The sequence below is a fragment of the Dromiciops gliroides genome, chromosome 1, assembly GCF_019393635.1.
Source record: "Dromiciops gliroides isolate mDroGli1 chromosome 1, mDroGli1.pri, whole genome shotgun sequence".
Taxonomy (NCBI): Eukaryota; Metazoa; Chordata; class Mammalia; order Microbiotheria; family Microbiotheriidae; genus Dromiciops; species Dromiciops gliroides.
Genome location: NC_057861.1, coordinates 319,265,630 through 319,283,017, shown reverse-complemented (window position 1 = coordinate 319,283,017; position 17,388 = coordinate 319,265,630). Strand labels below are relative to the sequence as shown.

Genomic DNA, 17,388 nt, shown 5'->3' with positions numbered 1-17,388 from the left:
CATGAGGAGAATGCCTCAGCGGGCAAGGCCATGTGGCTTTTCCTTGGCTTCAGGAAGTGATGCTTGCTCATGGATGCTATCTATCAAGGCTACCAGCCAATCAATTTGAGGAGCCTCCTATTTTCTGGGAGGGGACAGGAAGGAGGAAAGAGGGCCTGCCCCGGGAGAGCTCTGTCTCTTTTTGGTTCCTGACTTGATGGTGGTGGTGGTGGCAAAGGACTTCACAGGAAATTTGAGGAAAGATAGGAAGGCCAGGCTGTTGGAATTCTGTTCTCAATCTTTCTCTTTCTATCTTTCAATAAACCCTTAAAAACCTAAACTCGTTTTATCAGTGATTTTAGTCAGTTTCCCCCAAAACTGGGGGAAAAGATTAGAACCCACATTTAGAATCTTAAATTACACAGGGAGTTGAACTAGATAGCCTCTGATATCCCTTCTAGATCTAAATCTATGATCCTATGATTTAAGGAAAAACCAGAACAAGAGTCATTCAGGATGAGAAGATATGGATGGATTACAATCTGTTCCACTGGAAAGAGTATTCACATCGATGAGATGGCAAACTCATTGGAGTACTAATATACAGACCTCAATAATTATATTTAATAAGTATATTCAATATATTATCTAATATAAGATACAATGATAATATTGTTACATAATTATAATTATGAGTGTAAATAGGATTAGAGGAAGGTGTATAAAAGGATTAGAGAATGATACTGAGGTTACAAGACTAGATGACTGATATAATAATTACATATAATATCTATTATTAGATATAGAACTATCAATATAATAATTATAGAATTAAAATAGATTATGTCTAGAATTAGAAATATATAATACCAATGATCATTACAAATATACAATAATACAATATTGTTGTTGTTTGTCCTTGGTACTTGAAGAGGACCGTGACATCAGGATGGTGACGTCAGGAACTGCAGCGAATTGGATTTAAGTGGGGGGGGGCTGTGCAAAGTCACAGGAGGAGGTTCCATGAGTTTGTCTTAAGATTGGGGGGGGGGGGAGGAGAGGGCGGGGATAACGAGTCTGGGCAATTGGGTAATGCCTGGATGGAGCCCGTCAATGGACATCTGAACATTGCGCCATCCTCAACAGATAGAACCTAACTAATCTCAGGAGGAATGGAGGAATAGATTTTAATAGCCTTCCTCCCTACTTGAGAGAAGTGAAAAGTATGCAACAGGTCCATGGAATTTGAGGAGGGAGGGATACAAACACAGCAACACTCAGAGAGAAAAAAAGGAACCGCTCTAAGACCAAGAGGGACGCCTTCTCTCCCAGCCCTGCCAATCATTCCGGCCACTGCCCCTTCCAAGCCACGATTGGCTAGCTGCTGGACAATCTGAAGTATGATTGGCTACCCACCAACAAACTCTGACCGCCGATCGGCCTTTATATACAGTGATTGACAGGCACCCTAGCCCAACTCTGGCTGATGATTGGTCATTTTTCCTAGACCCTGCCCTATCCCGAAGGAGGCGGGGTACATAATCACTAGGTTTCACGAGCCGCAACTATAGTACCTACTGAGGTGGTCGGGCGAGGGTTAGTCTCCTTTTCTCCTTCCTCCCGCCCATAATACAGCGCTTAATGGAGCTTTCCTACCAGACTCTCAAAGTCACACACCAGGCGCGAGAAGCGGTGAGTAATGGCTGATAGAAAGAAGTGGCCGATTCTGCGCTTCCTTTCCCACATCCGAGAGGAGGCAGGTCGGGAGAGTCACCCGTTGCTATAGTGACGGCCGGACATGAGCCATAGCAGCGCAAGCGCAGAAAGGCCGCTAAGGTTTGCTGAGCTCTCTGCGCAGGTGTAGAAAGAATTTCGATTGGAAATCCAGACGGGGAGGGTTTCTTTTGCCAGGGAGGGAGGAGGAGGAGGAGGAAGGGTGATGATGCGCCAAGGACGAACGGGACTTGGGGAGATCTGTGCCTGAGAGCCTCCTGGTGGATTTCCTGGAAGAAAGCTAGGACTGTAGCCAAGTGGAGGGAACCTGCATTTGGAAGTTCTGTTTCCTTTTACATCTTCCAATAATCTGGACCCATCTTAACCCTCCCTACTTTATCCCCTCTGGAGTCCCATTCAGCCCTATATCTGCGCAGTCCCCCTTAAGAATAAGACATAACCATCCTGGCCTTCGTGCCAAAAACATTGCCCCACCTGGCAAACCATCCCTCCCCACCACACACACACACTCAGCTTATCCAAGACCTCCTCCTTCTCATCCAAGACTCCCAGCTCAAGCTTTCCCCTCTCTATGTAGCCATTGTAGCTCTTCTTGAGAGCCAGCCTGGTGCGGGCCAGTGGTTTGGATGTGGGACCTGGAGTCAGGAAGACTTAGGTTCTAATTCCATCTCAATAGCACTGTGATGCTGGGAAAGTCACCAAATCTCTGAGCTTCCAAATTTTCTGTATAGTGGGGATTGATCAAACCTATAGTCCCCGCTTAACTGTATTAATTTGAGACCCTGGTGAGATTAATGTATGTGAAACACTAAATTAAAATGTCAGTTTGCTGAACTCCTATAGCATTTATAGTATAATACTTCTAATGCTATGTATTATACTCTTGATTGTTTCATTGATGTTGTATGTCTTCCCAACCAAGTGGTGCCTTATTTTTCACTTGCGTTCCTCCATAAGCCCTTGAACAATTCTAGCTATATAATAAGCACTCAGTAAATGCTTAGAAATGCAGAAATATGTTAAATGTGATTGGACATATATAACCTATATCAGATTGCTTGCTGTCTTGGGGAGCGGGGAGGGAGGGAGAAAAATTTGAAACTAGAAATCTTATAAAAAGAAATGTTGAAAACTATTTCTACATGTAACTAGAAAATAATAAAATACTTTTATGATTTAAAAATATAAATGCTTAGAAATCGTAGAACCATAAATTTTAGAGTTAAAAGGGCCTTTAATGTTCATTTAGTCTAATCCCTTACTAAGAGAACTCCAGTTTATGTAAAATAAGGGGGAAGAGGAGTGAAAAAAATGATCTTTAAAACCCCTTCCAATTTTAACTCATCAGTAGAATGCCATGAAATAAGTTGTTCTTGGTTTCTGCCTTTCCTTTCTGGTCTTCTAGAATATAGGCCTTAAACTATGCATATTGTAAACCCTAAATAACCTTTACATTGTGTTTTCTTCTTTCTTTTTATAGCCAATATAGTCTTCCCCACCAAGGCAGTGAGGGTTAAGTGACTTGCCCAGGGTCATACAGCTAGCAAGTGTCAAGTGTCTGAGGCTGATTTTGAACTCAGGTCCTCCTAAATCCAGGGCCTTTATCCACTGAGCCACCTAGCTGCCCGCTAATATAGTCTTCTGAAACACTTTTTTTGTTTTGTTTTGTTTTGCTGTAGCCAAATGTAGTGGTTTTTTTTTCATCATACTCCTCTGTCTCTCAAAGCACAATTCACAAAACAAATGAATTAGGAAGTATTCAAATCACTAGGTCATTAGAATTCTTCACTTTTTGAAGTGAGTAAAACCAGGAGAACATTGTACATAGTAACAGCAACATTTTGCAATGATCAGCTGTGAAAGACTTAGCTCTTCTCAGCAGTATAAAGATCCCAGGCAATTCCAGAGGAGGCATGATGGAAAATACTCCCCACATCCAGAGAAAGAACTGTGGAGCCTGAATGGATATCAAAGCGTACTATTTCATGTGTGTGTGTGTGTGTGTGTGTGTGTGTTTCTTTTTGCTCTGTTTCTTCCTTTACAACATGACTAATGTGGAAATTATGTTTGACATGATTGTACATACATAACCTATATCAAATTACTTACCATTTTAGGAGTAGGTAATGAAGGGAGAGAGAAAATTTGGAACTCTGAATAAAAAAAAAGAATGTTAAAATTTGTCTTTATATGTAAATGAAAAACATAAAATACTATTTGTGGGAAAATATGCCCCCCCCCCCTTAAAAACTGATTGAAGTTGTCTGGGGAATGTCTGGGAGGTGAATTTCAGCTGTGAGTGGGATGGGAAGTATACCCACTGACCCCTGTAATAGAGACTCGAGGAGAAAGGAGGCCAAAGCACTGATTTTATTTCTTTTGAAAGAAAGGTGTACCACATTCACTGGGACAACCAGGAGGTGTGACACACCGGGATTAGGAAACCAAGCAGTTTTTATACTCTTTATAGACATCTAATTTGAGCAAAATGTGGTAATTGGGTTCAGCAATAAATCATTCTCCTGGAATCTTCAGTGATAAGTCTCTCTCCTGGGTTGTTCAGCCATAGATTATTTTGCAAAATTTTCTGTTTCTGCAACAATGTATCATGTCTACATAATGTCTTGGTGCAGACTCTATGAAGCAATTTTTAAGCTGATATGTCTGTATTTAGAAAGGGGGATAGTAGCTTCCCATTATTGCCTCTTTCTAGAAAAAAACAGAGAGAGAGAGAAACAGGGAGCTCTTAAGGGCTTTAAGACTTTGAGATCAGATCACTAGGCCGAAGGGGGGGGGCACTTTCCATCTCAGTGGAGGGTCATATCCCTATGTCCCTCAGCTGGGAGAAGGGTGCTGACTAATGGCTCCTTTCCTTCCCCCTCCCTAGCAATCAGGATCACATGATGAGAGAGACCCAGGGCTGGTCGTGGGGGGAGGAGTTTAGAGGGCTGCCCCTTTGACTATACTGCATTCCAATTGGTTAGTGTTTGTCGCCAGATTGTAACTGAGGAAGAAGGGTGGAGCCAGCCCCCATAAGAGATAAAAGGGCTCCCTGGTCCCAAGCTCCCTGCCATTTCCATTAGGGAGCTGGCCCATTCTTGCTTGAATGTATAAATAAAGGCCTTTGATACTTCTCCAACACTGAGTCCCAGAAATTTTTGTTTGTTTTTGGTGAGGCAATTGGGGTTAAGTGACTTGCCCAGGGTCACACAGCTAGTAAGTGTTAAGTGTCTGAGGCCGGATTTGAACTCAGGTACTCCTGACTCCAGGGCTGGTGCTCTATCCACTGCACCCCGTAGCTGCCCCCAGAAATTTTTAAATGGGGTTTCTCAATTTGTTTCTCACACTATTTATGAAAGAATTCTTCACTTTCTTTTTTTTGTTTTTGTTTTTTTTAGCGAGGCAATTGGGGTTAAGTGACTTGCCCAGGGTCACACAGCTAGTAAGTGTTAAGTGTCTGAGGCCGGATTTGAACTCAGGTACTCCTGACTTCAGAGCCGGTGCTCTATCCACTGCACCACCTAGCTGCCCCAGAATTCTTCACTTTCAATAGGTTACATTATAAGGCTTCCCTCCTCCCACCTATTCTAGTGCTTTTCACTCTCCTTATTTGTAAATGGGTTGAACTAGATTAAAGAATCTTACTTGGGAAAAGACTTCAGAGATGACAGAGTCCTGTGACATCAAATACATTTGGAAATAGTTCCCACGGAGCTGTACCTAAGGATCCCTGTGGCCACATAATGACTTAGAAAACATGTTAAGATTATGTTCTATAATATTTTTATTTTATTAAAATATTTCCCAATTATATTTTAATGTGGTTTGTAGCTTCTTGCCTAGTGTTTGACATCTCTAACCTAGTCCAATTCCTTCATCTGCTTGCCTAGGGTCAAACTGCTAAGTATCTGAGGCTAGATTTGTTTTTTGGTTTTTGGTGAGGCAATTGGGGTTAAGTGACTTGCCCAGAGTCACACAGCTAGTAAGTCGTGAGTGTCTGAGGCCGGATTTGAACTCAGGTCCTCCTGAATCCAGGACCTTGGTGCTCTATTGACTGCACCTCCTAGCTGCACCTGAGGCTACATTTTAACTCAGGTCTTTTCCACTTCAGGCTTACCACTTACCAGGAATGTACTGCCTGATTGCCTGTGACCTATCTAAGGTCACATAGGACCTTTACCATGGATCTGTACTGACTATAAGAAAATGATTCCAGTCTTTGTCAAAATCTCAGTTAGCAAAACAGAATTTATAACCCATGCCAATACCAAGGCTTTCCTGCATATACTGTGGGCAAGACTGGCTAGAGATCAAAACAAAACCATAACGATTCCCAAAGATTTTGGAATCTGTTCTCAAGCCAGCCCATAATTTTCAACACTTTGACAGTTTAAGTGTATGGTTTGAGGAAATTTGAAATGAATTATTCATTAATTTCCTGAAAAGTAGCTTTTATTCATTTTTTGGTTGATTTGGAATTGTCAAAATAGGCATGCCTTTTTCCTAGAAGGTGATGTCCATATGAGACAACAGGGTGATTTTGTCCTTCCCCCAATTACTTTGTATTTACTTTGAATTTTTTTCTGTATTTTCACACACAGACACACAGACATATATCCATGCATCTCCAGCGTAGAATGTCAGCTTCTTGAAATCAGTTTCATTTTTTGTCTTTGGATTCCCCAGCATCTTGCACAGTTCCGGACACATAGTAGGTGCTTAATAAATGATTACCAATGAGAGCTAGACATTTTAGAATTCACATCTTGGTTATCCATGACTTTAATGGTACTTTTTTTTGTGTGTGTGGGGCAGTGAGGGTTAAGTGACTTGCCCAAGGTCATACAGCTAGTAAGTGTCGAGTGTCTGAGGCCGGATTTGAACTCAGGACCTCCTGAATCCAGGGCTGGTGCTTTATCCACTGCACCACCTAGCTGCCCCCTTTACTGGTACATTTTTTTAAAAAAATCTTGTTATTTGGATATGTGGACAATAAAACTGACATATATAATATTCCAGACACAGTGATTTTCAAATGCTTTAAAAATGTTTTGTTAATGCCAGATACTGTTAAGAACCACATTAGTAGAACCACATTTCTGGTCATTGATAAGGACTTGCATATTGATAATTCATACAGTTTTAAATGTACAGATACCTGAGAAGGCAGCTAGGTGGTGAATTGGACAGGGTGCCAGGCCTGCATTCAGTCAGGAGGACCTGAGTTCAGATCTGCCCTCAGACACTCACTAGCTGTGTGATCCACTTAACCTTATTTGCCTCAATTTCCTGATCTTTAAAATGAGCTGGAGAAGGGAAATGGTAAACCACTGTAGCATCTCTGCCAAGAAAACCCCCAATGGGGTCACAGAGAGTGGGACCCAACTGAAATGACTCAGTCACAGATACCTGAAGTAAAAAGAATCAGTTTCATCACCATAGGAACACAAACTCATTTGTTCTGTTTAGTTTTACATTGTATTAATGTTTCAAGCCCTAAGTTACTAAAAATCTGTTTTTAATGAGGCAATTCTGTTTTGGTGTTCATGAGACAATTCTTGCTGTTTAAGAAATTGCAGGACAAGTTTGGCCTTCAACATTTTCCTCTCTTGGAGCCCAGCTCTCTAGGGTTTGTTTTTTAATGTTATACTTGCAGATTTCATAAATATTGGTAGTGTAATGATTGGAATGCTGCCACCTACTGGAGACTTGCTGTGGGAAAGCTCCACCATGAGGAAAATGCCTCAGAGGCATTGTGGCTTTTCCTTGGCATTAGGAAATGATGTTTGCTCATGGGGGCTGTCTATCAAGGCTACCAGCCAATCAACTTGAGGAGCCTCCTATGGTCTGGGAGGAGACAGGAAGGAGGAGAGGGAGCCTGCGCGGAGAGCTCTGGGCCTTTTTGGGTTCCTGACTGGATGGTGGTGGCGGCAGAGGACTTCACAGGAAATTTGAGGAAAGATAGGAATGCCAGGCTGTTGGAATTCTGTTCTCAATCTTTTTCTTTCTATTTTCCAATAAACCCTTAAAAACCTAAACTTGTTTTATCAGTGATTTTAGTCAGTTTCCCCCAAAACTGGGGGAACAGATTAGAATCCACATTTAGAATCTTAAATTACACAGTAGAGAACATCCTGGATTTCATGGGGGCCTCTGGCCCTTTCTAACCACTTATGCAGCAAAGCCTCTCTATTGCTCTGGGTTATAAATTCTGTTTTACTAACTAAGGTTTGATTGAGACAAATACTGGAAGCATTTTCTTATAGTCAGTACAGATCCATTGGCTTTGCCAATTACACTCTAGTGGAGAACCTGCTAGAATTTCTGATGCTAATCATTTTGACCTTGAATAACTTTTAGACTTTTAAAGCTTGTCCAACTGGTCTTAGGACATAATACCAGTTTGCAAATTGTTTGGTTTAAAGTTGAGTGAGAGTGGAAGAATTAAATCAGAAGAAATCTGAAAGGGAAGCTTTTAGGTATGATGGCTTAGTAGTAGCTTTTTTGTTGTTGTTCATACCTTTCAGTTGTGTCTGACTCTTGGTGACCCCATTTGGGGTTTTCTTGGCAAAGACACTGGGGTAATTTGCCATTTCCTTATCCAGGTCACTTTATAGATGAGGAAACTGAGGCAAACAGGGTGAATGAAGTGACTTGCTGAGGGTCAAATAGCTAGTCTGAGGCTGATGTGGGATGGAATTAAGGTGTTCAAATTGATCGTGAGGCATCCCAAAGAATTACAAGACTCAGTGACTTAGTTTCCCAAGTTTTATTGCAATACTGTGAGTGACCACAGGGAGGGTATCATGGAGGTGTCTTTCGAATAGGGAAGGAAAGAGTTATTTTTATAGTATGGATAAATTGATTATCAGTCTCATTATAATAATCTCTACTTTAGGGAGGTACAGGAGAGGGCCTATCCTAATTTGGAGTTCTTGGGGTCTTAAGCCAACCTCTGAGGTGGGTACCTTTTTCTGTGGAGGTGTGTTTTGAGGGGTTTATATATCATAAGGTGAATCTGGGGATAAACTCAACTTGCCAAGGTCAGAGCGTCCCTGTGTTTTTCATTCCTAGGCCTAGTTTCTGGGTATTAACACTTATCAATTAGGATTTCTATAGCCTGTCTCTATGTTTTTGTTGTAGTTAGGGTCTCGGTGACCTGCCTTATTATGTTCTTGTTGTGAGTGGTGATTAATGTGGGTAACAAGAACCTAGGCCCTTGTATTAATGAAGGCCCAAGTCTTAAGTTATTCATTAATCCCTTTCAGAACTGGGGCCTATAAGTTATAGCCCATCTTGGAGCTCAGATCTAAATTAGAGCTCTGGTCTTAGGTTTTTCTGCTAATCCCTTTTATGTACTATTGATAGCTACTATTGATAGGTTATCTGTTTACCCTTTTAGCCTCCTCCATTAAGGCTAGATTTGAATTCAGGAAGATGAGTCTTCCTGGTTCCAGGCCTGGTGTTCTATTCACTATGCTACCTAGCTGACCCTAGAAATAGCTTACACGGTGTGGTAAAATTATTATAATTTGGCTGACTCATTTGGGAGGGGCCACACCTGGCCTGCCCTGAAGTTACTTGTGGTTTACTTTCTGAAAGAAGATTATGTACCAAAGTTTAATATTATCAGCCATTTACATTCATTTATCATTTATATGTCATTGTGATTATGTATATTCTGGGTATGGTTTGGAATTATTGCGTATATATTACAAGTATATCCTCAGTTATACAGCATAACACGTGTTTTTACCATCGTATTGTCTTTGGTGAAATTAATATGAGATTTATGAATTTTGGAAACTTATCATTTCAGAGACTAATTGCTCTTACAATAACCTTGATGCATGCCCTGGAGAGAATATATGTACAACAGGAGGAGAGACAGGTACACATAAGATGCCATGACGAAGGCTCAAAGAACAGCCACATTCAAGAAGTCCATAATTTGCTTATGATGGTGACTATGTAGACCACAATTGCTGGACATAGTCCAGTTTCTTCCTTTCTCCCTCCTAAAATAGCCTGGTGCCATGGAAGCTCCAACACATACATGTAGTTTAACTTAACTTGTTTTCTTTTTCTTTCACTCAGTCTGATGACATGGTCAGAATCCATCCACCTGTGGTCTAGCACAATTGCTGGATGTTTCAGAACCATGAGATGTGGTATGGTAACCTTTCCATAACATTTTCAGGTGTCATCATGGACACATTACTAAATTTAGCCTTGATCCAGACGCATGGTGGTAAGAAGTGCTATAGATTACATAACTGCTTCAACTCTGTATTATATAAAGGAGGGGAATGTAATATGATATATGTATCAAGTTTGAGTATGAGTTATATTTTTAAAAACTCTTTAATTTGGTCATTGACAATGCTATGCTAAGGATTAGTGAAAATCCAGCAGTTCAACAGCTAAAGAAGTCAGTCCAGAGACAACCAGAGTCCAGACCAGAGTCCAGTTTTACTGATGAGTCCAGACCAGAGTCTAGTTTTTCTGATGGCATCTCACCACTCCAAGAAGACAAGGTCTCAAAGACTTTAAATGAACAGTTTTGTTTTGTTGTTTTTCTTTTTCCCTTCTGTTATCGTATACACCATTTGTAACATGTATTCTCTACAGAGGCCCTCCCTCTGTCAAAGCACCATTACATGAGCGACCGCCCTTCTGGACAAAATTTCCTCTTTCTCCCTTTTCTATGTTGTTATTAACATATTGTTTGTTAGCATAGAGTATTATATTCTGTTATTTTTTACTGTTTCTTCGAGGAAACACCCCATGTTCCTCAAAGAAACAAAGGGGGTAATGTAGTAAAATTATTGTAATTTGGCTGACTCATTTGGGAGAGGCCACATCTAGCCTGCCCTGAAGTTAGGTATGCTACTGATGTCAGGAACATTTTTTTTTTTTTGGTGGGGCAGTGGGGGTTAAGTGACTTGCTCAGGGTCACACAGCTAGTAAATGTCAAGTGTCTGAGGCCGGATTTGAACTCAGGTACTCCTGAATCCAGGGCCAGTGCTTTATCCACCGTGCCACCTAGCTGCCCCCTGTGCTACTGATGTCAGAAGGAGAAAACCTCTCTCCATAAGCAGTTGTTGAAGGGAAGGAAGATTAAACGTTCACAGAGGGGAGCTTGCTGTTCTTCCGGAGCTCTCACTCTTTTTCCCTTCCAGTGGTGTGAGGAGCAGCAGCAGCAGATGAGTAAGCTGTGCTTTCCATTGAAGCTATGAGCTCCAGGTGGTGAGTTACTCTGCTCTTTTGAATAGACTTAGGTTAGAGCTAGGAGGATTATCCGTATTTCTTCTCCACTATTCTCTTGTCTTTGATTTTATTAATTTCACTTTGCTGTTTACTTTATTCTCCTTAATAAAACCTGATTCATCTGTGGAACAGAGGCTATAAGGCTCCTTTCTTATTGGCCTGGGAGAAATATTTAAAAAGGCACTTTTGGAGGGTAGGGAGCTTTAAACCTAGAGGTCCATCATTATCTCTGGGACCACAGTATTTCAGCGAGCCACCCAATTAACTCTCCATATTTTAAATTTGGCCCTCACAACGGCTAATAATAGTTCTTGCATTATAAAGTAGGGATATAATAAAAATCCAAAATCATATTTTCTTCCCAAAGTACAGCCCTTCTAACAAACATTGCCCTTTTGAGAATAAATTCTATATGATATCTTTTGTTTCTCTCTTCCTTCCTTTTCCCTCCCCTTACTCAGAGATCATTTCATATAACAAAGAATTTTTGGTTCATTGCCTTTTAACACTATAGATTAGTGAGTACAGTGTAGATGAGGTGGGTTTCTGACTAATAGATAAAAAATCACTTACAGATCTTAAAGTTTTCCCTGGTGGCTATCAATATGGATAGCCACCACACACATACCATGTGTCCTACTTCTTGGGCCTTGCATAGGATTTTCATCCTAGAGGATGATAGACTTAGTCATGGTATCAGATTCCCAAGCCTTGCTCAGACACTTTATTCTTAGCAATGACCAGACAGTTTCAATCAAGAGTTTAATTATCATTTGACACTCCCTTATTCAAAATCAGTTTCTGTAACATAGTAGAGTCTTGTGGATTAATTACCTTCCTTACTATTCTCAAGGTTTAGATGAAATTAAAAAATAGTTTTCCCCTCACTACTAATTTGGACATTCTTCAGAAATCCATTATTTCACTGCTTGGATACTTCCTTGATTGACATGGGTCAGAATTTCTCTGCACTATACCAACTGATAGAAATGGTCTTTATTGGTTCCTGGTATCTATCTATCTATCTATCAATCATCTATCTATACACCTATATATGTGTATACACACACTCACATATGTATGTGTATATAAGTACCTGGTTGTCTAGTACTCTGGATTAATGAACCTCTCTTGATTTAGATAAACTGGTTCTAGGCTGACAGTCACATTAGGTAGACCCTGCACTCTGCTGACATAGCCTTCAAGAAGCCTAGAGTCACTTAATCTCTCTTGGTCTCAGTTTCCTCATCTCTAAAAGGATTAGATGTCTTGCGTGTCTTCTGGCTCTAGATCTATGATTCTTTAACATAGGACTTATGAAGAGGTTGTTCTTGAGTCATTTCAGTTGTGTCCAACTCTCTGTGACCCCATTTTGGGGTTTTCTCAGCAAAGATACTGGAGTGGTTTGACATTTCCTTCTCCAGCTCATTTTATAGATGAGGAACTGAGGCAAACAGGATTAGGTGACTTGTCTAGGGTAACATAGCTAGTAAGAGTCTGAGGCCAGATTTGAATTCAAGATGAGTCTTCTGGATTCCAAGTCCATACTCTATCTACTGTACCACCTAGCTACCCCTTCTGAGGAGGATGTAAGAGAGAGAAAGAGAGAGAGAGAGAGAGAGAGAATATGAAAATGAATGAGAATGAGAATAAGAACGAGGATATAAAACAAGTCAAAAATTGCATGGATTTTATCCTTTCACTAGGTTAGGATCATAAGCCACATGCTAGGGAGTTGATAAACCCGGGATGGTTTTAGAACACGGGGGTCCTTGCTCTAGAAAGTTGTGAAGTCCATCCTGTTTTCCTTTCCTTAAAGTTTATATTTTGAACCTGCACTCCAGAAGTGTTGTAGCCAATTGCCTCTGTATGAAAATACATACATGAAAACTTTAGGTGAGATAATCTGATGCAAATTCTTTTGGATTTTGCAGATTGAATTTTATATCTAGAAACAAAGGTGTAACCAGTGTGCCAGGGATGAAAATAGGATGAAGATCCTATCAAAGGCTGAAGTGGTAAAGGGATAGGAACAGTGATGACAATCCATTTAGAGAATCACTAGGAAAAACCTTGATTTCTACCAGTAGTTTCTTAGGTACTAGTCAGAAACTCTGGTTCTACATTATAATTGCAACTTGTGGGGTCTTTAAAGGGCAATGAAGGAAAGGGAGTATAAACTTTTTACAGAATTGTGAATTCTATATTCTTAGGCATATTTTAGATTCTACTAAGTACTTATTAACTTATTAACCCCGATTGTTAATACCCATTTCTTCCTCCTTTCCCCTTCTCACAGATATCAGGGTTTAGGAAAAGAAAAACACAGTCAATCCTCAGTTGTCCTAGGAGTAATGTTATGTTCCTAGAAAACAGCATGAAAGTAAAAACCATGAATATTGATACATTGAGCCTATGGTAACCTATAGGTAGTTAAGTTCCTGTAACCACCCAAAACTAAGATTTTGCTAGAGATTGCTGAAAATATACTTTTCTTTTCTTTTTTTTTTTGGTGAGGCAATTGGGGTTAAGTGACTTGCCCAGGGTCACACAGCTAGTAAGTGTTAAGTGTCTGAGGCCAGATTTGAACTCAGGTACTCCTGAATCCAGAACTGGTGCTCTATCCACTGCACCACCTAGCAGCCCCTAAAATATACTTTTCTACATGCAGTTTTTTATAACAAAAATTAATTTTGATAATAAGCACTTTTCCTAATACAACCATGAAATATCCCATAATGCAGTACATAAAATAAAAGTGGTAACATGCAAAACATTTTTTCTCACTGGTAATTCTCTAGAATTCTGTGACCTTTTGTGCTAACATCTCAATTAAAAAATAATGATTTCATTGAGGGGCTGCCCATCAATTGGGGAATGGCTGAACAAGTTGTAGTATATGAATGTAATGGGATTCTATTGTGCTGTAAGAAACAATGAGCAGGTGGATTTCAGAGAAACCTGGAAGGACTTGTATGAACTGATGATGAGTGAGATGAGCAGAACCAGGAGAACACTGTACACAGTATCATCAACATTATGTGTTGATCAACTGTGATAGACTGGATTCTTCTCAGCAATACAACAGTATAAGATAGTTCCAAAGGACTCATGATGGAAAGGCCTCTCCAAATCTAGAAAAAAAAAAAAAAGGACTGTGGAATATGGATACAGATTGAACCATACTATTTCTTTTATTTTTGGTGCTGCTGTTTTTCTTTTTTGAGGTTTTTCCTTTTTTCTCTGATTTTTCTCTTATAACATGACTAATGCAGAAATATGTTTAATGTTATTGTACATACATAACCTATATCAGATTACTTGCTGTCTTGGGGATGGGGGAGGGAGGGAAAAATTTGAAACTAGAAATCTTATAAAAACAAATGTTGAAAACTATCTCTACATGTAACTGGAAAATAATAAAATACTTTTATAACAAAAAATTATTTCAGACAATATTCACTTTATAACACATGAAATCTATAGCACCATGAATACTATAGAGCAAATAAAATTCTTAAAACTAAAATATTTTAAAAACTGAATCCTACTTCCCACTGTGCCAATGATGGTGTGATTGTTAAAGACTTACTTGACTTCATCCTCCAGGCTGTCTGGCTCTAGATCAGTAATGACACCATCTTGCTTACTGGTGATGTTAAGACCTTTCTTTTATAGTTCTTTTGTACATTCTTGCCACTTCTTAATCTCTTCTGTTTCAGTTAAGTCCCTATCATTTTTGTCTTTTATTATGCCCATTTTTAAATGAAACATTCCCTTGATATCTCTGATTTTCTTGAAGAGATCTTTTGTTTTCCTATTCTATTGTTTGTTTGTTTGTTTTTTTGTGAGGCAATGGGGGTTAAGTGACTTGCCCAGGGTCACACAGCTAGTAAGCTGTCAAGTGTCTGAGGCTGGATTTGAACTCAGGTCCTCCTGAATCCAGGGCCAGTGCTCTATTCACTGCACCACCTAGCTGCCCCTCTCTTGTTTTTTAAAAAAAATTTCTTTGCATTGCTCATTTAAAAAAACTTCTTTATCTCTCTTTGCTATTCTCTGAAATTCTGCATTCAGTTGTGTATAAATATCCCTTTTTCCTTTCCCTTTCCCTTTTCTTCTTTCCTCATCTTTTTGTAAAGCCTCATCAAATAGCCATTTTTCTTATTTGCTCTTTTTATTTGGGATGTCTTTTTTTTTTTTTTTAGTGAGGCAATTGGGGTTAAGCAACTTGCCCAGGGTCACACAGCGAGTAAGTGTTAAGTGTCTGAGGCCAGATTTGAACTCAGGTGCTCCTGACTCCAGGGCCGGTGCTCTATCCACTGCGCCACCTAGCTGCCCCTGGGATGCCTTTTTGTTGCTGCCTCCTGTAATGTATTGCAAACTTATGTCCGTAGTTTTTCAGGCATTCTGTCTACCAGATCTAATCCCTTAAATCTCTTCATTTCCACTTCAAATTTATAAAGGCTATTATTTAGGTCATACCTATATGGTCTGATGTTTTTTCTTACTTTCTTTAGTTTAAATATGAATTTTGCAATAAGAAGCTCATGATCTGAGCCACAATCAATTCCAGGTCTTGTTATAACTGACAACATAGAGCTTTTCCACTTTTGCCTGCAAAGTATATAATTAATCTGATTTCTGTATTGATCATCTGGTGATGCCCAAGTGTAGCTACCTTTTGAATTGTTGAAAAAAAATGTTTGTTATGAACAGAATCATCTTAATAAAACTCTATAATAATTTTCTCACCTGGTTCATTTTGTACTCCAAGGCCAAACTTGTCTCTTATTCCAATTATCTTTTGATTTCCTACTTTAGCATTCCAGTCCCCTATAATGAATTTGACATCTTTTGGGGGGATGTTATTTCTAGAAGATGGTGTAAGTCTTCATAGAATTCACCAACTTTGGCTTCTTTGGCATTAGTGGTTGGAGCATAGAGTTGTATTACTGCAATGTTGAACAGTTTGCCTTGAATTCAAACAGATATCATTCTGTCATTTTTGAGAATATACCCCAGTACTGCTTTTCTCACCCACTGACTATGAGGGCTACTCCATTTCTTCTAAGGGATTCTTGCCTACAGTATTATATGTAGTGATCACCTGAATTCAATTCATCCATTCCCACCCAAGATGTCAATGTTTAATTTTTCCATTTTCTTGTTTGACTACACCCAGCTTACCTTGCTTCATAGGTCTTACATTCCAGCTTCCTATGCAATATTGATATTTACAGTATTGGACTTATTTCATCACCAGACATCCACAGGTGATCTTCCTTTTGGCTTCAGCTCAGCCACTTCATTAGTACTGGAGTTTCTTATATTTGTCCTCAACTCTTCCCTAGTAGAATGTTGGATGCCTTCTGACAATGAGGGGCTCATCTTCCAATGTCATCTCTTTTATCATTTTAGTACTGTCCATGGAGTTTTCTTGGCAAAGATACTGTAGTGATTTGCCATTCCCTTCTCCAGTGATCACCTTTTGACCCTTCATCACATGCTTATACATTTATTGGGACTTCAAACAGATGGTTGCCATATGGACCACACTTTTTTGTTCTACCATCTCATTTACCCACAAACTTAGTCATTTTTCCATTTTTTCAGTTCCCTCATTGCATACCTGAGAGGTTACTTTAGTACTTTCTAGAGTAGATTAATGAACACTTTTATGAAAAATTCCCTCCTTTTTGTAGAATTATTGATTCTCATGGTGGCTGACAGACATTCCAGCACAAAGTTTATCTAACATCTTTGTTTTCTCACCAAGCTGCATCACTGACTTTGCATACTTGGACTTAGAGCCCAAAGGACTGGCACTAAGTTTTGAGGGCATAATTACAATAAAAAACTTGATTTTTAACATTCTTTTTTTTTTTTGTGAGGCAATTGGGGTTAAGTGACTTGCCCAGGGTCACACAGCTAGTAAGTGTCAAGTGTCTGAGGCCAGATTTGAACTCAGGTCCTCCTGACTCCAGGGCCGGTGCTCTACCCACTGCACCACCTAAAAACTTGAGTTTTAAAGGAAAACAATGAAAATATGTGACAAATGCACAGGGAGCTGTTTACAGTGGCAGGATGAACAAAACCAGTGAAACGCCAAAGAGAGTAAGACTAACCTCTCCACAAATTTTGCATGCTTTGCACTTTTCATTTTTTTTCTGTACTGCACAAATCCAAAAATGTACAGGGTGACCAATACAAAAGTGAAAAATGAGGTTACTAATAAATTAACACACGTGCTTGAAGTCACAGAAGTTAAATACATAATTGTTGAAGAGTGACTGTAGTTTCCCCAAAACACACAGGTTGTGATCCTGGAGATCACAAAAATATGGATACCCATGGAGAGAAATGTGTAAGTGAAATATGTTTTTTTGTTTTGTTTTGTTTTGTTTT

At 39.6% G+C, this 17,388-nt stretch overlaps 1 protein-coding gene across 1 annotated transcript in view; it reads left to right on the top strand.

Annotated features, from left to right (window-relative positions):
* Positions 1-1,549: 1,549 nt before the first annotated feature.
* The window catches only part of KATNAL2 (katanin catalytic subunit A1 like 2), a 127,984-nt gene continuing 112,145 nt past the window's right edge, over positions 1,550-17,388 (top strand). The window contains exon 1 of the mRNA XM_043976232.1: positions 1,550-1,671. Within this exon, the coding sequence (XP_043832167.1) occupies positions 1,621-1,671 (51 nt within the window). The 5' untranslated portion in view covers positions 1,550-1,620. The remainder of the gene's footprint in view (positions 1,672-17,388) is intronic.